This window comes from Martes martes (genome assembly GCF_963455335.1).
Source record: "Martes martes genome assembly, chromosome: 2".
Taxonomy (NCBI): Eukaryota; Metazoa; Chordata; class Mammalia; order Carnivora; family Mustelidae; genus Martes; species Martes martes.
Window position 1 is genome coordinate 38,043,354 of NC_137889.1, and position 24,975 is coordinate 38,068,328.

At 43.2% G+C, this 24,975-nt stretch overlaps 2 protein-coding genes across 3 annotated transcripts in view; one reads left to right on the forward strand and one right to left on the reverse strand.

The window, feature by feature from the left end:
- The window catches only part of POLB (DNA polymerase beta), a 28,334-nt gene extending 21,344 nt beyond the window's left edge, over positions 1–6,990 (forward strand). For both annotated transcript variants that reach the window (XM_080795883.1, XM_080795884.1), the window contains 3 exons: positions 4,429–4,493; positions 4,992–5,131; positions 6,746–6,990. In XM_080795883.1, coding sequence (XP_080652009.1) covers positions 4,429–4,493; positions 4,992–5,131; positions 6,746–6,840 — 300 coding nt within the window. In that variant the 3' untranslated portion in view covers positions 6,841–6,990. The remainder of the gene's footprint in view (positions 1–4,428; positions 4,494–4,991; positions 5,132–6,745) is intronic.
- A 2,070-nt stretch (positions 6,991–9,060) lies between these two features.
- On the reverse strand, positions 9,061–11,950 carry DKK4 (dickkopf WNT signaling pathway inhibitor 4; the record flags this gene model as incomplete). Its single annotated transcript, XM_080797015.1, has 4 exons — positions 9,061–9,356; positions 10,563–10,715; positions 11,188–11,338; positions 11,840–11,950. The coding sequence occupies 4 exons, from the start codon at positions 11,948–11,950 to the stop codon at positions 9,106–9,108; spliced, it is 666 nt and encodes a 221-aa protein (XP_080653141.1). The 3' UTR covers positions 9,061–9,105.
- Between the last annotated feature and the right edge of the window lie 13,025 nt (positions 11,951–24,975).

Here is a 24,975-nt window from a genome sequence, read left to right on the forward strand (position 1 = left end):
CACAACTATGTGAATATACGTAACGCTGTAGAACCGCACACTTAAACATGGTTAAAATGGCAAACTTTATGTTGTGTATATTTATGAGACACCCAAAAAATCATGTCATTAAATTCAGTATGGTGATTTTAATTGGCTGTGAAACTGTATCGCCCAAGTTGACCACATTTTATAATGTTTTCAAAAGAACTTTGGGAAAAGTAAAAATAAAAATTCTAGTCAGTCTTTGGGAATCAAATCTATAAACTGTTCTCCCAAATCTATCAGATTCAGAGCTTTTACTCTATGCCCAGAAATAGACACATGAGATGTTTGTTGTTGTTTAAACTCTGAAGATTTTATTTATTTATTTATTTATTTATTTATTTATTTATTGACACAGAGAGAGAGAGAGTGCACAGCAGGGGGAGTGGCAGGCAGAGGCAGAGGGAGAAGCAGGCTCCCCGCCAAGTAGGGAGCCCGATGTGGGGCTTGATCCCAAAATCCTGGGATCATGACCTCAGCTGAAGGCAGATGCTTAACAACTGAGCCACCCAGGTGCCCCTAGACACATGAGATGTTATTCAAAATAGGCTTTATATATGTTCTAGGAGTATCCCTTTTAAATTGAGATTGATTTTATTCTTAAAATGAATGTGCACAAATCTTACATTTAAAGAACACTCAGATAAAATCCTAAAAATAATACATGCTAGACAAGTTGAAAAAATGTTTTCATTGTTAATAAAGTGTCCTGGTATGCCTGAGCATATTCTGGGTACTCCTTCTGCCCTAACTATCTACCTCCAATAGTCATCTCTGCGAAAGGCCTTCAGTCTTCGTACTGGAGAAGCCCATCAGCTCTTTCCAGAGTCAACGACCAGGAAGGTATTTATGCGATGTGGTAGCAGAAGCATCTTTTTTTTTTTTGCAGTTTGAATAGTATTGTGCTGTGCTCAAAGAGAGATCCAGAAGAAACACAGAGGCTAATAATCCAGAGGCTTATTAGCCTTATACAGCAGAGGCTATTAATCCAGCTAGCAAGAATACAAAGAAACATTGCAAGCTGGTGGGCTGGATATAAGCTGAAAGGGAAAGGTGGGTAGCCATGTGAATGTGAACATACAGAGTTGCTGGCAGTGGTGGAATGGGATTACCCCAGTAGTAGCTGCTCAGTATAGCAGAGAAGACCTTTGTCTCATGGTCAAATTCCAGTGACTGCTGCAAACCAGGCTGATGCAGACCTTACTGTGTATGTGATGCTTGAAAGACTAGGGCCACTCACCAGTCCTAGGACAGGGCTAGACTTGTGGAAACCTTTGTACTATCTGGCCTTCCCAATCCCTTACTCATATTCCTAGCAGCACATAGACAGCTATTTCCAGAAAGAGAATCCCTCACATCTATTTCCAGAAGAAAGCAGGTTAAAAAAATAGAAAGCAGTTTTTTGTTTTTGATTTGACAATTGAGCAAGACAACTTGACAATTAGAGCTGGAAACTAAGGCCTTTATGTTGTGATGCAGGAATCCATCTCAGTGGATGGATGGTTTGTGTATAAAGTTCAGATACTGTACGTGTGGCTCATACAGTCTCTGAAGCTTAAAAAATGCCGTGTTTGAGCCTGCAGTTTTGACATTTATAATTAGTATTTGTTGGGATGAGGAGCAGTCCAGATTAGCTCTCAAATCAATTTACTGTAGAGGCAATAAGAGATGATTTATATCTAGTTGCAGAGGAAAGGATGTGTGTTGCTGTGTTGCATTATGAAGGAATAGACTTGGATACGGAAGCTATTAAATCTTTCTCTGTCTCCATTACTAATTCATTGTATGATGTTAGGCAAGTTGCTTTACTTCTGCAAGGCCTTAATGTATTCATCTAAAATGATACACTTCTCCTGTGTCAAGGGACTATTATGCAGATCAAATTAAGTAATATACATGGAAACTTGAAAGGGTTTATACATGTATCTTCATATGACTGGATCCCCAAAGAATTATACAGTGCTATGCTAATAGAATATGATATAATATAATGTAGATGTAATATTTGTTTGAAAGCAGATCCTTGAAAGCGACTGGTAAGGAGTAAATTGGGAAACAAAAAGAGGGTCAGAAAGTGAGGGAGACTGGTGGTGTGGAAGAACAAGACAGGGAGAATGAGCACCAGTAGGATGAGGAGGTGTGTTCGTCTAGTTCATCAACTATGTATTAAGCATCTCTTACGTCCCCAGCACTATTCTAGGAGCTTGGGATGTACCAGTGAATTTCAATTGAATTTATATTTGGGAGTGTGAGAAGGGACTGGTAGTTAACAATGAACATAATAAGTAAATTACATGTTAGGTTAAGATAACAAGTACTATTTTAAAAGAGGAAGAACAGGGTTTGAGGAGATGGATGTGCAGGAAACCCATTGACTAGGATGGTTGGAAACCACCTATTTGAGGGGAGGAGCCTTGGGGAAGGACTGGAGGTAAGAGAGTTAGCCAGTCAGGGAGCATGGCAGGAGTCAGAGGAGGGATGAGGGGGTGAGATCATTAGCAGAGATAGCCCAAGAAGTTGGGATCTCTGTTTCTGAAAGGAAATTGGCCACGAAATGAATTCAGCTTACAACATGGAATAAACCTGTGTGCCTGGCTGGCTCAGTCAGTGGAGCATGGGACTCTTGATCTTGGGGTTGTGAGTTCGAACCCCATGTTGGGCATAGAGATTACAAAAAACAGAAATATCAGAGTGGAATAAACCATACTCGTTCTATATCCACTTGATTTCAAAACCTCTTGTTAATGTAACTATTGACTGTTGTTTAAAACATGACCATTCATGTGTTTTTCAAGTACTCTTCAAAACATGAATTCCTGTAAACTAATAGTCCCCAAACCTCGGGAAAGCCAGGGTTAATGTTTCAGATATTCTTGTAAAGCCATGATTTTAGGTAATTGAGTTATCCTTCCTATGAATAAAATAGCTTTTGGAAGGAGAATAAAATTTTCCTCTGTATTTAGATGCCTGTTTTCCTCATCTATGGTGATTACCTTTCAGATTTTAGCATTTTGTGCAAGTTTGGCCCGGGATGATTTTCTGTGAAATATCTATAGAAAGGATTCAAGGGACAATAGAAGATCCCTTGACTACCCTGAGGCAACAAAAGAGGCTTTATTTCAGACACTCCGCATGAAGCTACTCAACTGAAATGCCAAACAACACTAATCCACTCAATCTAATAAAGAATTTACAATAATACAGAGGAATTCCTTAACATTAACACTTCAGAAAAAGTGCAGGAAATAAAATGAGCCTTTAGGAAAGGAACAAAGCCATTAGACAAAATCCTATTACTGATGTGACAAACGGCAAGATCATTGCCTGTGGCACTCCAACATCCATATCCGCAAGGTAATACCTCATGGTAATTCCAGATAGAAAGCATTTCTGATCCATTTGAAGGTTGAGTTGGAACTTGTTAATGCCTAAGAAGGTAGGTTTCATATTTTGAAGATAAACAGGTTTCATTTAATCTTTTAGCCATAGCAACAGCTAAAGAAAATACCCATTTTAGATTCTAGGTTTTAATTTTTCTATGTTGCTAAGTGAAAAAGTATAGCTTTTAGTGGTCTGTGTACTAAGTTAACTGTTCTTTAGGACCAGAAGCCTGTCACATGTGTGCTTTTCTTTGAGTGTGGCATTTGAAACTTTTTTAATTGGAAGTTTCTGATATTTATGGTTCTTTTTATGTATTTATGGGTTGCTTCCCAGTCCAGAATTTTGGCCCATTTTTCTGTAAAAGGAAAAAGATTACTAAATAGACCTTGATAACGTTTGTTTGAAAACTGTAGAAGTATAATGAAAACTCACCTGTAAAGAAGAAAGAAAATGATCTTGTAATTTTCTTATCTTTTACAGTTTTCCTATTTTTCATCTGTCTTTTCTGTTTCTGGGAGATTTCCTCAATTTTAAACTCTTCTACTTCTGCTATCCTACTTTTAATTTTGATTTAAACCTTTTCCTTAAGTGTTCTTTTTTTGTAGTATTCTGCCCTTCATGTATGGAATGTTTTCTGTTATCTTAGAATATTACCAATAGCTCTTCTGATTGTCCTCCCTCCATCATAATTGTTTCTTCCAGATTGCTTTTCTGTTTGTTTTGGTCTGTGTCTTTCATCTGTGATGCTTTCCCTGATTAGCTCTTGTTTGGAATCACACAAAGGCCAAACACTCATACCTAGAATCCTTGCCTGCTGTTTCCTGTAGTTCTTTAATTACCACAAAGTACAAGAGGAAAGTGGCGACAAGACATAGTACATAGAAAAGCCACTAAGTTAAAAGTGCCCAGGAGTCTAAAACTGCTTGCATTCAAAGCCAAAACCTCACATTTAACGACATTCGATTAGAGTGAAGCCTGAAGTTTAAAAACGTCTTTAAGCATTCTTTGAAATATCCATTTTAGGGTGTTTGCCAGCTTCCCAGTAAAAATGATGAAAAGGAGTATCCACACAGGAGAATTGATATAAGGTATTACTCGAAATTTGTTGCTGACCTATTAATTTTTCCCTTTTTCCTTGTCCTCTGTGTATCTTGGAATTCACCTAAATGTCTAGAACCCCCTTTCATTCTGAAATGCTGTATGTTCGTGGTATAGACAATGCTTAGCCTGAAAATATGCAAAGAATAATGACTGTCTACAGAATATCATCTATTTTCTCTCGATTTGCATCTCATCGTGATGCCTTCCACAGCTCGAAAGTAGTTAACTGTGGGAAAGTTAGTTGTAATATGTGCTCCTGCTTTTCTTTTCCCCACACGTCTTGCAGGACATAGTTTACTGAAAGCTAGACTAACTGCGAGCTTGGAGTAATTTCAACAGTCTACCTGATGATAGTCTCCTCCCTGGGTTATTAGACCACATAGACTTATTGTAGGTGTTTTGTGCCTTATTGATTAGAAGAGTCTTATTTTTGCCAAATTTGAAATGTGTGGTGAGAGATTTATTTGTTTATCTATTTATTTTAGGTTGATACCCAAGGATCAGTATTACTGTGGTGTTCTCTATTTCACCGGGAGTGATATTTTCAATAAGAATATGAGAGCTCATGCCCTCGAAAAGGGCTTCACAATCAATGAGTACACAATCCGTCCCTTGGGAGTCACTGGTGGGTATTTGTGTCTGCATTAGAGATAATCCTGGTCATCTTGAGAGAAAGTTATTTTCAAGGCTACTTTGGTTTAGCAGCTTTGGTTTCTCTCAAAAGCCTTTAAGTAATTCTGCCTGTTAATTGTAGTTTCTTTGTATTGTGAGTCCCTCAGGCAACAAAAGGGTCTTTAAATCCATACATGCTCTCAGGCCCTCAATTGGAGGCTTTGATGGCAAGAGTTCTTTCTAGCTCTATTAGACTGAATTAATGATGGTCAGTAAAAAAATCTTTTTAGTCTAAAGTGGGTTTTTTTTGTTTGTTTGTTTTCCATGTATCTCCAAGACTTCTGAAGAACCTAGGTATCATTGCTTTTAGTGCTAGGACAAACCTGGTAGCTTCAGCCGCATGCCTTCCAAAGTTTAGGAGTTAGGACACCTGGCTGTCTCAGTCAGTAGTAAGCATGTGACTCTTGATCTCCGGGTCATGAGTTCAAGCTCATGACAGAGTTTACTTAAAAAAAATTTTTTTTTTTTTTTTTTTTTTTTTTTAGATTTTATTTATTTGACAGAGATCACAAGTAGGCAGAGAGGCAGGCAGAGAGAGAGAGGAAGGGAAGCAGGCTCCCTGCTGAGCAGAGAGCCCAATGCAGGGCTCGATCCCAGGACCCTGAGATCATGACCCGAGCCGAAGGCAGAGGCTTTAACCCACTGAGCCACCCAGGTGCCCCTTAAATTTTTTTTAAAAATAAAAAAAGTTTAAAGAGTAAGAATTGGGGCGCCTGGATGGCTCAGTGGGTTGAGCCCTCTGCCTTTGGCTCAGGTCATGATCCCAGGGTCCTGGGATCGAGCCCCGCATGGGGCTCTCTGCTCCGCAGGGAGCCTGCTTCCCTTCCTCTCTCTGCCTGCCTCTCTGCCTACTTGTGATCTCTGTCTGTCAAATAAAGAAATAAAAAAAATCTTAAAAAAAAAAAATAAATAAAGAGTAAGAATTGCTTAATCTATGCTTTTTAACATTTCACAGTGTACTGTGTTTATTATTCTCTACTAGGAAAATAAAGATTTTGTCATTTTGTCCTGAAAGTATAAAATAGGGCTTTCTTCCCGGGTAGATGAGGGCAGTGGTTCTCACATGTAAATATGTGTGCGTGCCACATGGGGACCTCATTAAATGCAGGATCTAATTGGAGGGGGGCCCAAGATTCTGCATTTCTAGGAAGTTTCCAGGTGATGTCCATACTGCTAGTCCAAGGGCCACATTTTGAGTTGCAAAGGAAACTAGAGTATTTCCTGTGATACACAGTGGCTATGGTGGGGATCCAGCAGAGAGGAAAATTGTGGATTAGGATCACTTCAGTGGCCCCAGTTGGGATATTCAGGTTCCCTTTACAGTACTGGTAATGTATGTGACAAAGCTTGAACACAAGCTCCTGTACGAGGGTGGGGGAGAGGGAGGTCAATATCATGTTTTAGTGGCTTTAGTTAGTTTAATCTAGTTTAGTTAGTTTAGTTTAGTGGTTTTAGTTACCATTTTCTTTTCCTTCTGAAAGTGAGTCCCATACAACTGTCGTCCCTAAACCCTCATAACTAAATTCCAAAACCAGTTTGTAAGTTTCTTTTCTCGCTGTACTTGCAGGAGTTGCTGGAGAGCCTCTGCCAGTGGATAGCGAGAAAGACATCTTTGACTACATCCAGTGGAAATATCGAGAACCCAAGGATCGGAGTGAATGAGGCCCGTCTTTCTCAGGCCAGCTCAGCTCAGCAGGAGTCTTAATTTATTTCTTAACCTTTGCTATGTAAGGGTCTTTGGTGTTTTTAAATGATTGTTTCTTCTTCATACCTTAGCTTGCATTGTAGTCAATAAAGCCTCTCATACTATTATCAGATGTTCTTCTTATTTTATTAGCAAATAAGTTTTATTTTATTAGCAAATAACATATCACGTATGTTCATGATCACACTTTACTAAGGATTTAGTGGAGAGGAAAGATGAGATGTTAACAATGTTCAATGGGAATTTTTATTTTCTCATTTTCTGCCCTTCTGCTGTAAACCACATTACCCTACTACTTTTCCTCCCATTTATTACAGATTAGTGAAAGACTGGGCATGAACTGGATGCTGATTCAGTATTCTTTAGAAATTAATGACCTTCATAAATTTAATTTTTTTCTTGGGTTGTCTTGGACCCCATATTCAATTTTGTCATATATACTTAAAACCTAAGACTAGGTGTGTGGTTTATCTCTTAAATGAAATCTGAAAGTGGTGGTAATTCATGAGAAAAAGCTTCCCTAAGCAAAACCACTTATAATATGCACCCATATGTACAAAATATGGCCTCTTCAACTTTAAACAGAATTTTCACTTATTGGCCCTAGTTTTCCTCCGAGGTAATTTTTAAGTTCAAATGGTCAAGCATATAAATAAAAATGTTCCTTGAGGGGCGCCTGGGTGGCTCAGTGGGTTAAGCCTCTGCCTTCCGCTCAGGTCATAATCCCAGAGTCCTGGGATCGGGCTCTCCGCTCAGCGGGTAGCCTGCTTCCTCCTCTCTCTCTGCCTACTTGTGATCTCTGTCTGTCAAATAAATAAACAAAATTAAAAAAAAAAAATGTTCCTTGAAAGCCCGAGCTTTGAAATTATATAAAATAGATTAATTATGTTAATTATATACACTATATATTCTATATCATTGGTTTTATATATAAATTTATATACTTATATTAAGTATAAGTATAAATGTAAAATAAAAGTATAAATGTAAAATAGAAAAAGTTATCAAATGGGGCACTTGGGTGGCTCAGATGATTAAGCATCTGCCTTCCCCTCAGGTCAGATCTCCAGGTCCTGGATCCAGCCCCAGGGCAGGCTCCCAGCTCAGCAGGGAGTCTCATTCTCCCTCTGCCTCTGCCTCTCACCATGCTTGTGCTCTGTCTCCCTCCCTTTCAAATGAATATATAAAATCTTTTTTTTTCTTTTAAGATTTTTATTTATTTATTTGACAGACAGAGATCACAAGTAGGCAGAGAGGCAGGCAGAGAGAGGAGGAAGCAGGCTCCCTGCGGAGCAGAGAACCCGACGTGGGGCTCGATCCCAGGACCCTGGGATCATGACCTGAGCCGAAGGCAGAGGCTTTAACCCACTGAGCCACCCAGGCGCCCCGAATATATAAAATCTTAAAAAAAAAAAAGTTATCAAATGGCTAAGTAAAGCTATTGAAAGTAAAAACACTACTTGAAGATCCTAGCTTTGAAATTATATAATCCATGTAATTAATATAACTAGATTAATATAATTTAATAATATATAAATTATACATAATTATATAAGTATATGTAATTTAAAATATAAAGCATATGTATATAATATAAATGATATTAATTTCTATAATTAAAAGTTATATAAATATAAAATGTAAAAAGTTATCAAATGATTAAAGCTGTTGAAAACAAAATACGTGGAAATGCTTTATAACTTGCAGAGGGCTATAATACACGTAAAATACTACTTTTTGAATTTTATTTATTTATTAACCAAATTATTTTGTAGTGAAGGGGCATTTCCCTTACGAGAGGAAAATGAAAGAAAATAAACAAGAGGGATTTTAAGGAAAAATTTTTTCCCTTAATTTACTGTGATAATTTTCACTGGTAAGATAAGAACTAGCTGTAGACCATCGCTTTTTTCCCCCCAAGCTACTGTCAGGTACCAGAATTTCACCAGAAATTATGTGAAGATTTATTTGAACTAATTGAGTCACTAGATCAAATTAAACTTTTCTGAGGAGTCACATTACTTTGCAGAAATAGACAAAAAGCCAAAGTCAGTTTTCATTCATCCTCAAGGCAGTACCTCACAGTGCTCTAGGTCAGTCTATCCCAGGTGCCACAAGACTTGATTTACAGAGATATTATCGAAAGATTTTTAAATTAATGTCTGAGATTTCTGTTTGAATACAATAAGGAGTTGTCTTTATTTTGAAATCTTTACAGCTTTTTAGATTTTTTGGCATACTCTTAACCTTGCATGCTGTCGGTTGCCAGTCACTTGATTTCGACATAATAGTCCAGGACCACACTCACAGCGCTGGAAGATTTCTGGAGCTTGAGCCGTATCTTTCTGCCCTCTCCTAGAGCACACCTGTCCCTCCAGGAGGACTGGCTTGCAAATTTTAGTCCAGAAATGACGAGCACAGCAAAGTCCAGCTCCACAGTCAAAAGTTCGAAGACATCTTTCTCCCTCTTGTCCTGTAACAAAATTCGAATGGGCTGTCACGATAAATGGGGCAAAGTGGCATGTGGGGGGCTTGTAGCTGGGATGAAGGTGTAGGATCTAGAGCCACAAAGTAAAAATAAAAGCAGGATGCAGGTCTCCCAGGGCTAGATCTTACGCCAAAAGTAGAGGACATGGGAATTTTAGCCCTACCTAATAGAATTTGTTTCATAAAGTTCAAACATTTTCAGAGAAAGATGAGATTTCCAGGGGCGCCAGGGTGGCTCAGTGGGTTAAGCCTCTGCCTTCGGCTCAGGTCATGATCTCAGGGTCCTGGGATCAAGCCCCGAATCTGGCTCTCTGCTCAGTGGGAAGCCTGCTTCCCCCGCCCCCTCTGCCTGCCTCTTTGCCTACTTGTGATATCTGTCAAATAAAATAAAACCTTTTAAAAAAATCATTTATAAAAAAAGAAAGGTGAGATTTCCAGTATTGAGGAATGAAATCAATACCCTCATCAGTGTTTTATTAAATGGGATTTATATGGACACAGACCATGACTCATAAAGGGGCTGCTTAGCCTTGGAGACAGAGACTGGCCAATCCACTGCCTTCAAATATTCCAGTTATTTTATGTCCAAGATAGGAATTAGCTTCATCTTAGTGAAGTTTGTATTTTAAGAATAAAAAGTTGATTCATCAACTTTCATTTCTCTTTTATTTTATATCCTGAGGACTTAGGGAAACCTCCATTTATTAAATTACAGACTATAAAAACATATGTGTATAAAATTCACTTCAAGATTTTCCTGCCAACCAGTTCATGATTATGGCTAGTCCCCTGGCCTCTTCAGTGGCTGCCTTATGCTACTCCCTACATGATCTTCCAAGCCGTGGATGGAGAGAGATTAGAAACAGGACATAATCCCTCTATGTTTCTGGAGTGGGGAGGAATCAAGTCAGGTTCAGCCTATCCTTGAAAGCCGAGGAGGAGAAAATGTTTTTCTTTCTTTTTTTTTTTTTTTAAGAATTTTATTTATTTATTTGAGAGAGCACAAGCACAAACAGGAGGAGGAGCAAAGGGAGAAGGAGAAGCAGGCTTCCTGCTGAGCAGTGGCTCTGATCCCAGGACCCACGGACTGAAGGCAGATAGATGCTTAACGGACTGAGCCACCCAAGTGCCCCAGGAAATGTTTTTCTCTTAAAAAAAAAAAAAAAAAAAAGTGCTAGAATGCTTCTCTTACCCTTACTGCCTTGTGGTTTCTTAATATTCGGCTTCCTTTTGGGTTTGTTTTCCTGAATTGGATGCTCAGTCGTTCCTCTCGTGTCCACATCATCTTGCTCATGGATCTGCCTCTCCAGTATTGGGGCTGTATCTTCCATTGTCGTGCAAACATCTGAGTGACAACCAGGTGTGGTTAGAGTTATTAACTTCAAGGATTAGGACCACAGACATGCTGATGATTACACTGTTACATAGTTTGGCAGTACCTCTGCCTTCCGTTTATATATAACTTTCACGATTTCTGGGACACATGCACTAAATATTTACATGCACATATGGCAAAGAAAGCAGTTAAGTAGTGGAATCCAAGTGAAAACAAAAGAATTTGAAAGATCCCATCTTGACCCCCTTCCTTTAAAATCATGATCTCTTAAGTTGTTGACAAAAGTTATCGCCAGGAAATAAACTATTTTATTGCATTAAGAAAAGGCAGCTGCATGAATGACTTTAAGTGTGAATCCAGGAGACCTTCGGAGAGTACCTATCTTGGAATATTCTAGCCTATGAGACTCATATGCTATCTTCAATCGAAAACCACAGTTCCTTGGGGCGACACCACCCTGCAGGGGTTTACGATAGCTTACCATTCATGCAGAGCATCCCAGGGCAGCACATGGCGTGACGTTGGCACCTCCTTCGTAACCCACGACAAGTAGCACAGAATGGCTTCTCATCTTGAGGTTTGAGGCAGAATTTTCTAGAACTGCAGTCCTTGTCAGACAGGCACTGTGAACCCTGTAAGGAAAAACTTGTCACAGGGCTGGGGAACCCAACAAAGTGTAAGAGGGCTTTGAATTCAAAGTAGAAGGTGGAGGAAGCCGAATCATAGTGACACCTTGCACGCGGTGAAAGGCCTTTGGCGGCGCCGAAATTTTTCAATATAATTGGTTTTCTCCCACAAAGGGGAAATCAAATCTCCGATGAAGAAACCTATGTGCTGCAAAGGTTGCATTTGAAAAAATCGTCCTACTTTTAAAACTCGGGATTTCATTGTCTTGTGCTCTTTGTGACAATGGAAGAAAAATGCCTTCTGATGTGTGTCTTAGAGATGGTGAGATTTTTGTTCTACATCCAGAACCTCGAGAAGCTGAGCTACAGGTTGAGTACCTGTAATGTTGGTGTTTGTGCCATTCCCATTCGATGTTTTTCCTCTAGGGAGTCCCATCCCTTTGCCAACTGCCCCTCGGTAAGCCTTACTCCCGTGAACTGCCCCCTGCTGCCTTACGGGCGCTTTACCTTCCGAGCCCCGTGCACATCGGCAGAGTTCTTGATGTTGTTGAAATCCAGAACCAGAGCTCCCAGGGGGGCGCACAACCAGCTGAGCCCCAGCAACACCACCACCGCCATCCTCTAATCGCCTCTCCAAACTGGGCTGCTCCAACCCCACAAGAGAGCAAAACGGGAACCCCGCAAGGTCGTCTGGAACTGCTTTTCTTGAAGGGGAAGCAAATCTTCGTCTCTATGAGGTGTGTGAACTCCGAATGAGCAGGTTCCTTCTGGAACTATTTATACCAGATGTGCCTCCTCATCTCTCTCCCCCACCCCCCTTCATTTCCTTCCTCCTTACCCCACACAGGCTTCAACAAATCCCTTTAAATCTGTTTGATCAATAGTTCAAAACAAGGATTCAAGAGAGAGAGAGAAGGGGCAGGGCCACAGCGGCTTCTCCTCCAGGGGTTGAATCCCTCTTAATTATTGCATATCAAAGTTAGTTCAAAGGGTTAGCAGAAGAGCAGGATGTCTGTATCAAAGGCGAACTCTGCTAATCACCTGCATTTCCTACCTTCAGTAATCCTTCTCGGGTGGAGGGAGTCTGTTCTAAGATCTGTTTTCACAGCTAATCGTGCTCAAAGAATGAATGAATCATACTGGCCAAAATGGCTGTAGAGGATGCCAAAAACTAATGAGTTACAAAATATCCCGAGAAGCTTTAAACTCTGCTTCAGATTGTGAAGACAGATAGAAAAGAGAGAAAATGCCTTCTGATTAGCTCTGGCATCCAGATGTAAAAATCCCAACAGCTTAAAAGCTGGAAACATAATAGCACCTGTTCCGATTCAGTGTCAATGGGCAAATAATCCTTCCTAAACTGCAAATTGAACTGTTTGAAGCCAGGGTTATTTAATTAGGAAAATAATGAGATTTATAACAACCCCCCCCTTTTCTTGATGGTGGGGACAACCGCAGAAAGCCCATCTTATGCAGATTCACACAATTCAATACGAAGGGTCAGATGCATTTTATGTGCAATGTATTTAATTTGTATCGCATCGTGTTAAATGGACTTGAGCTGATTCCAGGTGGGATTTCATTCATTTTCCATTTTCCTAATTAGAATTTTTAAAAACATCTGCTTCGTCCCATTTTGTCTCCTTGATTTTCAGCCAGACTGTTAGAGAAGTCAAATCATTTAGACCCGTGCTTATCACTGCCAAAGTATTTTAGCAGAACAATCTAGATCTGGGTCAAAATATTTTCCCCCCTCGCTTCTTGGTTTCATTGTTCTCAGCGTAGACTTATCCCGGTATTTCAGGTGTGAGCTGCTGTTTAAAATCTAAAAAGAGCAGTGCCTGGGTGGCTCAGTGGGTTAAAGCCTCTGCCTTTGGCTCAGGTCATGATCCCGGGGTCCTGGGATCAAGCCCCATATCAGGCTCTCTACTCAGCAGGGAGCCTTCTCCCTTCCTCTCTCTCTGCCTGCCTCTCTGCCTACTTGTGATCTCTGTCTGTCAAATAAATAAATAAAATCCAAAAATAGTGGTGCCTGGGTGGTCAGTCGTTAAGCGTCTGCCTTTGGCTCAGGTCATGATCCCAGGGTCCTGGGATCTAGCCCCACATTGGGCTCCCTGCTCAGTGGGGAGCCTGCTTTTCTCTCTCCCACTCCCCCTGCTTGTGTTCTCTCTCACTGTCTCTCTCTCTGTCAAATAAATAAATAGAATCTCAAAAAGAAAATCTAAATATACTTGGTGGTGGGCCGCACATCTGGCTGGCTCAGGGGGAAGGGATGCAACTCTTGATTGCAACTCTTGGTCATGAGTCGAGCCACATGTTGCGTGTAGAGATTACTTAAATAATAAACAAGCAAATAAATAAAATCTAAAAATGCATAGTTTCTAAACCATAAGTGGAACTCTTGGTATAACTGGGTTTTCCTCCAGAACATCATCCCACTGAAATGCATCTCAACACTCTGTGCCATAGGAACCTTCCGGGTCCTGAGTAACAGCTGGTGCCATTCAGCAACAGGTGACCTGAGACTTCCTTCCCTTGGTTCCCTCTCTTGGGCTGGGGCCGCTTGTCTACCACTCAAATGGTGCATGAGAGCTACTTCTGCAAGTACTTCTTCCTTTTTTTTTTTTTTTTTTTTTTTGCTTCAGCTGAAAACATCAAACACCCTTTGATAGTATGATAAGCCTGGTGACTAGGTGTGTTACAGGATTTATTTTGAAGTTGGACAATTATGACCAAGGATAAAGGAGAGAGCCCCAGGGTTCCCTCTCTGCTGGGGATCTTTGCTTCCTGTTTCCTAACTGAAGAGAGAATATTAGGGTACCAAAGGCCTCTGGCAATAAACACAGACAAAAGGACTGATGGGAAATCCTGTAACACAGCAGAAACATTCATGGGCACTTCGTATGTAGCAGAACCTGTGGTTAGATGTTGGGGAGAACAAATTACACACAGTCCTTGGCCCTGAAGAGCTAGCTTCCAGTCAGAAGACACACAATGCTGGGGCGCCTGGGTGGCTCAGTGGGTTGAGCCTCTGCCTTCGGCTCACGTCATGATCTCAGGGTCCTGGGATCGAGCCCCGCATCGGGCTCTCTGCTCAGCAGGGAGCCTGCTTCCCTTCCTCTCTGTCTGCCTGCCTCTCTGCCCACTTGTGATCTCTGTCAAATAAATAAAATCTTAAAAAAAAAAAAAAGACACACAATGCATCCAGGGAGGATTCCAATATATTATAACAAGCGCTAAAATAAAGGCATAAATGTGGGGCTGGAGGACCACAGAGGAGGGCATAACTAGACCTTCTGGAGAAGTAAAGAAATTCATCTACAGAGGAGGTGCTATTTGACCTGGGTTTTGTGGGATGAGTAGGAGTTTCCTGGATTGAGAAGTAGGGAATGGTCTCACCCCAGGCTCAGAGGGTGAAGCATGTGGAAGGGAATAGAGGTGCATTTCAGCTCTAGGGAGAGATTCTGTGTGGTTGGGGCAGGCGGTGGACAGACGAGATGAGGCTCGATGATGAGGAGCCTGATGCGCCAGGCCAAGAAAACTGGATTCTATTCTACGTGCAGTGTAATGTCAGCAGAGGCATTGAAGCTTGAAAACGGCATGACCTAAGCTGCTTCTTCAGAAAGTGGGACTGGTGGCAGTGTGGGGCTGGGGTTCTGCTGGGTGAAAGGGGATGCTGGGCTTGGTTGTAACTGCCCAGATAGGAGGTCAAACATCAGGCCTCAGCACAAAAGCCATGAGAAGAACCAAGCAAGGGGTGGGATTTTTTTTTTTTTTAAAGATTTTATTTGTTTATTTGACAGACAGAGATTACAAGTAGGCAGAGAAGCAGGTGGGGGGGAGACGACTCCCTGCTGAGCAGAGAGCCCAATGCAGGGCTCGATCCCAGGACCCTGAGATCATGACCTGAGCCGAAGGCAGACGCTTTAACCCACTGAGCCACCCAGGCGCCCCAAGGGGTGGGATTGGAAAGCGGAGCTCTATCAGTTGATGTGGGAGGTGGAGAGTGAGTGGGGAGGAGCTGAGAGAACGTGGCCCTTTCTAATTTCCCACCCTGGGTGGACTGAGGTGTTAGGAAAGCAGAGATTTCAGGATGAAGAACAGGTTGGGGGCACAGGATGACAGGCGGCCATGAGGAAAGCCATCTAGGTCATCAAGCTCTGGCAAACTACACTGCGATGTTTTCCATGAGTGATGCTCTCCCTCTTGCCTCCCACAGACAAAGGGGGTGAGAGGATACAGACATCAGACCCCAGAGGGTCACAAATAGGGCATGGAACAAGATGGAAAAACAGAAGTCTCTGTCTCTGTCTCTCTCTGCACTGAGGGAGTATAGGATTTGGGGTTGGGCTGGCCGGGTTGGATCCCAAGACTGGCTTATCGTACATCCCCACAACACCCACCTCCCCTACATATCCATCCACCTACCGGTCTCAGTATTTGCAAAGCTCTGTTGTGACTGTCTACTCAGTTGTCTCCATCGCTAGACGATAAACACTATGAGCGCAGGGCCATCGCTGATTCATCTTGATAAGCTCATGTGTCAAATTCCTGGCTCTCAGTAGAAGTTCCATACAATTTGGATGTGATAAACGGATGCACAAAAAAATGTGTAGTAACTTTGGGGTGTTGGGCAAATGACTTCACCTTTTTCTGGGCTACAACGTCCCCAACCAGTAGCAGGCACTCCTTTCCTCCATAATGACTACATTTCGAGGGTTCAGTGTGGGAATACGTGTGTAGGGCCTAGTACAGCAGCTGGCACTCGTAACACTCTAAACAGGTGTCTTTTACCTCTTTTCTAGGCCAGAACTGTCCGTAAACTTCAGTACCCAGCACAACTCAGGGCCCTTCCGTGGCAGGCCCTCCACAGACCTTTGTTCAAGCCAACTCACCAAGGGTAACTCTCCCCTAAATTGAGGCCTTATTTGGCAATGGGGTCACTGTTTCTAGGTCTCCTAAAAAGCCAGAGCAGTTTTGAGGAAAGTGAGAATATGAAGTCTCATGTGGAATTTAAGAAACAAAACAGAGACAGGGTGCCCGGTTGGCTCAATGGGTTAAGCCTCTGCCTTCAGCTCAGGTCATGATCTCAGGGTCCTGGGATCGAGCCCCATATCGGGCTCTCTGATCAGTGGGGAGCCTGCTTCCCCCCTCTCTCTGCCTGCCTCTCTGCCTACTTGTGATCTCTCTCTCTCTCTCTGTTAGAGAAATAAATAAAATCTTAAAAAAAAAAAAAGAGGATCATAGGGGAAGGGAGGGAAAAATAAAATAAGATGAAATCAGAGAGGAAGATAAACCATAAGAAACTCTTAACTCCAGGAAACAAACAGGGTTGCTGGAGGGGAGGCAGTTGGGGGATGGGATAACTGAGTGATGGGCATTGTTTTTTAAGATTTTATTTATTTGACAGAGAGAGACACAGAGAGAGAGGGAACACACGCAGGGGGAGTGGGAGAGGGAGAAGCAGGCTTCCTGCTGAGCAGGGAGCCCGAAGTGGGGCTCGATCCCAGGACCCTGGGATCATGATCTGAGCCAAAGGCAGCCACTTAACTGACTGAACCACCCAGGTGTCCCTGGGTGGTGGGCATTAAGGAGGGCATGTGATGGCATGAGCACTGGGTGTTCTATGCATCTATGAATCACTGAACTCCACCTCTGAAAAATACACTACATGTTAATTAATTGGATTTAAACAAAACAAATTTTTAAAAAACGAGAATGTGAGATCTCCCTGGTAAATGGCTTTTGGTACATTTTCAAATCTGCCAAGGCTGCTGGCTTGTTAAGAATTGTGGCGTTACTCAGTTAGGATGCCAGCAACCAAAATGAGAAAGGAGATGTCCCTTTGGCAGCATTTACCATGAAGCTGCATCTGCATTATTTGGGGATTAGAGATGGCATGGTAGCAGAGGGTGGTGGGGAGAGGACAGCTTTACAAATGTGTCTGTGTCAAAGGCATTCTCTCTGCTCCTACGTCAGGGCAGCAAAGCTCACAAAGGCAGGCCTCGGAGGCCAAGTTCTCGCACAGGGCACCTGATATGCCCCCCGGAGCCTCCCAGGAGACCCTTGGAGCTCTGTCAGCCGCGGAACAGAGCAACCCTCCTCACCCGCAGTTTTGGCCCAGATGCTGCATCTCAAAGCCCCCTGGCAGGGATTAGGGGTTCCCTGAAAATCTCAGGCTGATCCTCTTAGTTCCACAGTGAGCATCGGGGCCAAAGGAACATTTAGACGGAGCTCAGAAGAAGTGAAAATTCCCAGAGAAATTCCCGAAGGGCCCCCCAGCCTCCGCTCTGTCGCTCTGCTGCCCCTCGGCGGGAACCCACAGGGCTTCTCCAGGAAGCACGGCAGGCTGGCGCGTGAGGCCCCTGCCTGCAGCCTCACGAGTGACAGCTGCTCTGGTTCAGGTCAAAGGCAGAGTGTCAGAGCCCGTGATTTATACGCACTTAGGAATGGGAATTGCTATTTGTTACGGCTCCTGTGTCAAAACCAGTTTGATTTCCATAAATTTTGCTTTCCTTAAAAGAAAATCAAAGCAGCTGAAACAAGCAGGTCTTTGGCAGAATCTCACAGGAAATGTTCAGGAAAATAAAAGAGGAGAAGGGCATGTCAAGAAAAGACAAAGACTGCAGGATATAAACGCAGAGCGGCTGTAAATGTTATGGTTTGGTTCTGTGAGGTCAGGAGGTAAAGCAAACTGCCTGCAATGGCTCGGGAGGCTAGGAGGCCTCTGGCAGATGGCTTGCAACTCAGTGTGGGGGCAGCCCCCCCGGGGACAGCGGGGTGGAGGCTGGGGAGACGGCTCTGGCCTCTTTCCTGACTGTGTGGACTTGGCTTGGTCACGTCTCGGCTCAGCCTAGGTCCTCATGTTCTCAAAGGCCTCTTACAGGCCAGCATCCTGGGAGAGGAGGGTGGGCCCTCAGAGCCCCCGGAGACACCGTTCAGATGCTAGTCTCTGTGAATCGCCCCCCATGTTGGAGCCGCCCTGTGAGGTGGGACTGGGGAGCTCCCTTTTCTAGCAGCAACAGCCTCAAAGCTCTCCTGACTCGGCTCCGGCATCCAGCCAGGAGCAGTTCTAACTAACCAGGCATCCACGAGCTTCCTTCCTCAAGGATAGGCTCTGCCTTCCTTTTACTTAAAAAATTAGATGAGGGACGCCTGGGTGGCTCAGTGGGTTAAAGCCTCTGCCTTCGGCTCAGGTCATGATCCCAGGGTCCTGGAATCGAGCCCCACATCGGGCTCTCTGCTCAGCAGGGAGCCTTCTTCCTCCTCTCTCTCTGCCTGCCTCTCTGCCTACTTGTGATCTCTGTCTGTCAAATAAATAAATAATCTTTTAAAAAAAATTAGATGAGGTTGTGTGTGACTTCGTAAACCCAAAAGCCTCTCCACCCTACCTTGTTTCCCCCGCACTTTCACAACTTGTCCTAGTCCGCTCAGGCTGCTGCAATGAAATTAACCACAGCCTGGGGTGGCCGATGAACAACAGAAATGCATTTCTCCCGGCCGGGAGGCTGGAAGGCCAAAATCAGGGAGCCCACGTGGGCGGGTTCAGGCCTGCTTCTGGGCTCCCAAGTGGCTGTCTCCTCACTGGAGGAGAGAGGAAGCCTTCTGGGGTCTCTTTTATAAGGGCATGAATCCCATTCACGAGGGCTTCCCCCTCATGATCCCAAAGGCCTCACCTTCTAAATCTACCACATCAGGCATTAGGATATCAATGGAGGAATTTGGAGAGGATGCAGTCAGACCATACTCTTCATACTCTTCTTCCTCCATGCCCTGTCATCGCCGACATACCATGTTGCACAAAATGGGGTGGGGTAGAGAGGGGAGGGGAGGAGGCAAGTGCGACAACAGACACTACTATGAAAGCCCAGAAAAAATGAAAAAGCTGACCATGTCTCAATGCATATCAGCTGGAAAAGGTAACAGGGCCCTTCCCGGGTCAGTGAAGGAGTCAGCGAGTAAGAGGATGTGTACGTACTTCGGCGACCTGTGGCAGTGTCGCTCTGGCCCTGTGGGGGCCACGTCCTTTCATCCATGCCACCATGTTCCCCAGCGGCTGCCTGCTGAGCATGTGTAAAACAAATTTTTTAACTGAAGGATATTTACGTTTCTAGAGTAGTTTACAGCTGACTCCTTTTACCCTTTCGGTTGCCTACATCCTCTTCCCAGGACAAACCAGGTTCTGCCATCTTTGGATCAAGACCCTAAGATGCAGACCAAACCAGGTCCGATTCTCTTCCCTCAAAAGGAGGGGGTGACTCCCACTGCAATAGGAGACCCCAAACCTGCCTGGAGTCCCAATTCCGAAGACGCACACTTTAAAAGATGAATGGCTCTCACAAATTTATAGCTAACAATACTGTGCCGTGTACTTGGAGAGCTGAAATGTCCTCACCATAAGAGCAGCAACATGGAAATTATACGATAAAGGATGTGTTGACTAACCTGATTGTGGTAAACATTTGCCATATGCACGTGTATCAAATCATCACACTGTACTTAAACTTACACAGGGTTGGATGTCGATTATTTCTTTAGTGACACTAGAAAATAAAAGAATGCCCACCCATGAGCTCTGCACACATGAGCTCTGGAATCCCCTTGTGGAGAGAGGAAGCCACTTGCTTTGAATTTCCCTAGTGTGTTCTCCAGGGGGCCCGCCTAGCTCTAGTATCCGTCCCCCGGAGAGTCACCCTTCCAGGGGAATTCTTCGTCTGGTTACTCCATGTCCCTGGGTGTTGTGGTGTATCTGACTCAGGGTGTGATCCAGCCTTCTCTGGCCAGGATCCTGCCCTGGATGTCCCCTGGAGGTGGCCCAAGCCTCCTCACAACTTTGGCCAAAGAAAGCTATCTGTGCCTGGAGCCCTCTGGTAGGCCCCATTTGACCAGGAGTTTACTTCTTGCGGTCCCCATTTTAAAAATAAAGACACTGAGGTTCAGAGAGTTCAAGTAATTTGCCCCAGCCTCACAGCTAGTGAATTGCGGATAGATGGTAGAATTTGAACAACAGGTTTCTGGTTCCAAAGTTTATTTTTTCCTCTACACCACACTACACTGCTTGCTACCAGAAGTCCCCAAACATCAAATCACTTGAAACGCAACTGTATATTCACTAAGAAATAAAATCACAGTGGGGCGCCTCGGTGGCTCAGTGGGTTAAGCCTCTGCCTTCAGCTCAGGTCATGATCTCAGGGTCCTGAGATCGGGCTCCCTGCTCAGCAGGGAGCCTGCTTCTCATCTCTGTCTGTCAAATAAATAAATAAAATCTTAAAAAAAAGAAAGAAAGAAAGAAGGAAAGAAAATCACAGAGAACACTGCCTGTTGCCGTATTTGGGTTACACCCAACTGTAGGACTATGTCACCTTTCCCCTAAATTATCTTTTCTGGAAGTGTGAATATAGCGGCTGAGATGAGAAAACTTGCAGGTTGTGTGGGTCCAGCTGTACCCTAATCTACATGGGGTACACTGACAAAACCGATTTCCTCCGAAAACTCACGAAGACTTAAGGGTGCCCTTTTGACACTCAACGGAGTCCCTGACTTTGGTGGGGCAGCCCTGAGACACACCATCCAATCTTGCAGGATTCATACCTGTGCTCAAACCTTGTGAAGAATTTGGAGGAAGCCCCCGGGGGCAGGAGGAGGGCAGGGTTCGTCGCGGGACTCACAAACCCAAGCCCGGGGCGCGCTGGCAGGTTTAGCTTCGCTTTTGCGCTGGTTGCTTGCGCCCTCTCGTGGTCAAGTGAAGCGGGCGCTCAGAAGGCCCAACGTTGACGTTCCGGATACTCCATTCCAGAGGCGAGTCCCAATTTTTGGTGGAAATTCCCCATGGAACACTAATTCTCTTCTTACAAGCCTCCGTACTTCCCCACTTTATGAGACTGACCTTAAGCTTTCTAATTATAACTGAAAAACATGTTTCCAAATTTAAAAATTTTGTAAAATACAGAAAAGTGTAAAGAAGAAAATAAAAGTCACATATACTCTAACCCAGCAGACAGTCACTATCAAAATTTTGGTAAATTCTCCCAGTTTCTTTCTAAGCACGTACAGATGCACATATACATATAGCATTTATCTGTTTAATATACAATATAATTAATCTATCACCAGCTCCAGAACTAGCCATTACTAATGCCTACATGTCCCCATGTGTATCTCTAGTCAGTCACGCCGCCTGCCTCTCCAGCACTGATGTTTATGGTTAGCATTCCATTGATTCTTCTTTTAAAGATTTTATGTACTGGGTCCTGGGTTCGAGTCCTGCCCTGGGTCCCTTGCTCAGCCGGGAGCCTTCCGCTCCCTCTGGTTCTTGCGCTCTTTCTCTCTCCGACAAACAGATAAAATCTTTAAAAAAAAAAAATTTAAAAAGTATTTACTTGAGAGAGAGAGAGCACAAGCAGGGGGAGAGGCAGAAAGAGAGGGAGAAGCAGACTCCCCTGCTGAGCAAGGAGTCAGACCTGGGGCTCCATCCCAGGATCATGATCTGAGCCAAAAACAGACGCTTACCTGACTGAGCCGCCCAGGTGTCCCTCCACTGCTTCTTCTTAAAGTAAAATTACAACACACACACAAACACACACACAAACACACACACACAATTTGGGGTTACACTGTATTTACTTTTGCTTCCTCTTCTTTGTTTTTCACTGAACCCTTCCCTTAGATCATCAAATGCTAATCAGAACCTTTGGCCGTACCATAATCCAGAACATGGGTATATCATAGTTTATTTAATGAATCCTCTAAATGTTGACCATTTAGTCTGTTTTAAAATTTTTGCTATTCTAAATCATTCAAGCTGTTTAAGAGAAGTCTTTGCACACATCCATGATTGCTTCCTTGAGATGAGCCCCTAGACACGGAATTTTGGGGTATGGTATATTGACATTTTTGATCACTCTGTCCCTCTGTGCTGGAAGCCATTCCCCTGTCATCCATCTGAGCCATTCTGAGATGTCCCTTCCTCCGAGCAGCCTTTAGTCTCCTCCCCCAGCATACTGAGGGGCTTTCACCACTGGGTCCCTCTGTGCCCTGCAACCTCCCTGCAGAAGGCCAAGGAACATGGTCTGTACCTCTTCCTCTTCAAAGATGCCTTTAGTTGCTCAGTGACTAGGGGACCGTCACCGGTGCCTCATCAGCCTTTTGGAGCCCCTGAAAACAAACAAGTGAGCCCTTTTGCTTTAATGAAAAGAATTAAATAATACCTCTGGCTTCAGAATCTTTTTTACATTTAGCGTAATTGAACTACCAAATCTTCATAGTGGGGCCTCTGCTCTTCAGTTTTTTTTCATTTCTGACGGTAAAATTTACTAACCTTCTGAGATTTTTCTCTCAAAAAGGTAATGGAGGCAGATCAGCAGGCTGTCTTGACTAGAGCAGGTGACTTGTACTGGGAAACTGCTCACCCTCGAGTTGACGTGGGCCTCTGAACCCAGACAGCACTGACACGTAGGGCTGTTTCCTCCTACATCAGTTCTAAGCATGGTACCCTGCACATAACAAGTACTTAGCAAATGTCTCACCCATGAAGGAGCCTAAAATCCCTTCCCTGCTATAAAATCCCATTTCTAAAGACTTTACAGGAGAAGAACGCCATGTTACTAGGATTTGGAGTTCCCAAGAGTTTAGATCTCAAGTGCAATGGTAGAAAGAGAACTGGCTGTAGTTTCAAGGTGGTTGAGGCCAGGGTCTTGGTATGGGCATTGAGCATGAACCTGGATCCAGGTAAACTGACAGGGCTGGAGAGACATGAAGCAAAGGAAGGATTTCCTGGGTGGCCACTGTTTTCCTTAACACCTTCTTTCATCGCCTTCCTGAGGAAGTCTCTCTGTACGCCTAGGGCTGGTGGGGTCAAGTCCTTTCAGAAGAAAGATCTTTGGATAACAGAAGCTGAAGGAAGGAGTGTTGCCAAATTCCCATTCAAGTGCTCTTTTTAATAGCCTTTAATGGCCTGCCATAGCTGACCAAGGCACACACACACATACACACATATATGCACACATACATATATTAGAGCCAATTTGTATAGCTTTTAAACTCTTACAGCATATTCCTTTTCATCCGTTATTAACTAATGAACATCTCCCACATGCCAGGTATCTATATGCTATAGATGCATTATTTTATTTCTTATCCACTCAGTCCTTTGACGTAGATAAAATTTATTCCTATTACACAAAGGGAGAGACAGCCACAGAGAGGTTAAGTTGCTTGCCTAAGACCAAAGAGCTGGCCCATCTAGGATACAAATTCAGCCTCTTTGGACTCCAAAGCTCATTTTACTTAGCCTGCTAAGTAATACTGCTTTGCTTATGATATTTATCATATTCTGCCTCATTCAGCAGGTATTGGTCCAAGTCCTACATTATGAGCCCTTTGGGAGCATTTATCTTACTTATCTATTAGCTTGAAATGTCTTCCTTACACACACCAGGCAAATAATGATATCTGCCTACTGATTCAAGCGGCAACTTGTAGACTGAACATCAGTAACTTTTGTGGGGGGGGGCTTTTTTCTCCCCAACTTTTTATTTTGAAAAATTTGAAACTTACAGGAAAGTTTCAAGAATAATGCAATGAACACCCATATATCTTCCACCTAGATTCACCAATTGTTAATGTTTTGTACATTTCTTGTTTTTGCTTTTTTTCTTAACCATTTGAGCTACATGAAGATACATGCTATTTCACTCCTAAATACTTTAGCATACATCTCCTAAAATCAAGGCCATTTCTGCATAACCCAGATGCAATTATGAACATCAGAAAATTATACATTGTTGTACTACTAACATAATAAAGTCAAATCTTCCCAATTATGCCAATAATGGTTCTCAACAGCTGTTTGTTTTTTTTGATCCAGGTTTCAATTGAGGATCACATTGCTTGCAGTGCCATACCTTTCTTTTTAATCTAGAATAGTTCATTAGCCTTTTTCTTAATCTTTCCTGAAATTTACATTTTAGAAGAGACTCAGCGGTTGTTTTGCAGAATGTCCCTCAATTTGGATTTGTCTGATTGTTCCATGAATAGAGTCACAACTTTAGCGAGAATAATACCTTTGTGACCTCTGTGCATCACATGGGGAGCACATGACATGGTCTGTACCATCCCTGGTCCTGTTAAGTTTGATTACTTGGTGAAGGGTGACTTCTCCAATGTGAAGGTGCTCTTTTTCTCTTTAGTAAGGAGTCTGTAGGCTGATGCTTTGGAACCGTGTGACTGTCTTCAAATGTCTAGCATCTATTGATAACTTTTTCCTGAAATTGGTGGATCCAGAGTGATGATTTTCTCTTTCCATAATTTCTTCTGTATTTATTAGTTGGTATTCTTCTCTAAAGAAGAGCCTTCTCTCCTCCATCTCTCTCCCTTTGAATTATAATCTATCGCTAGCTGTGTGATCTTGAGTAAGTCACGTCACTTACCCCTTGGGGCCCCGTTGACTCATCCTTAAGATGAGATGACCTAAGGATCACATTCTTGAATTTTAGTCAGCCGGAGACGAAATTCCCACGAAGATCTTCTCGGCATCTGAACGGTACAGGCCAGGCCACAGCATCCATCAGGGGCGTCCCAGGTCCTCTCCCGCCCCGCAGCCCCTCCCATAGCAACAGTAACTAGTAACCTCCGGGTATTCTCGC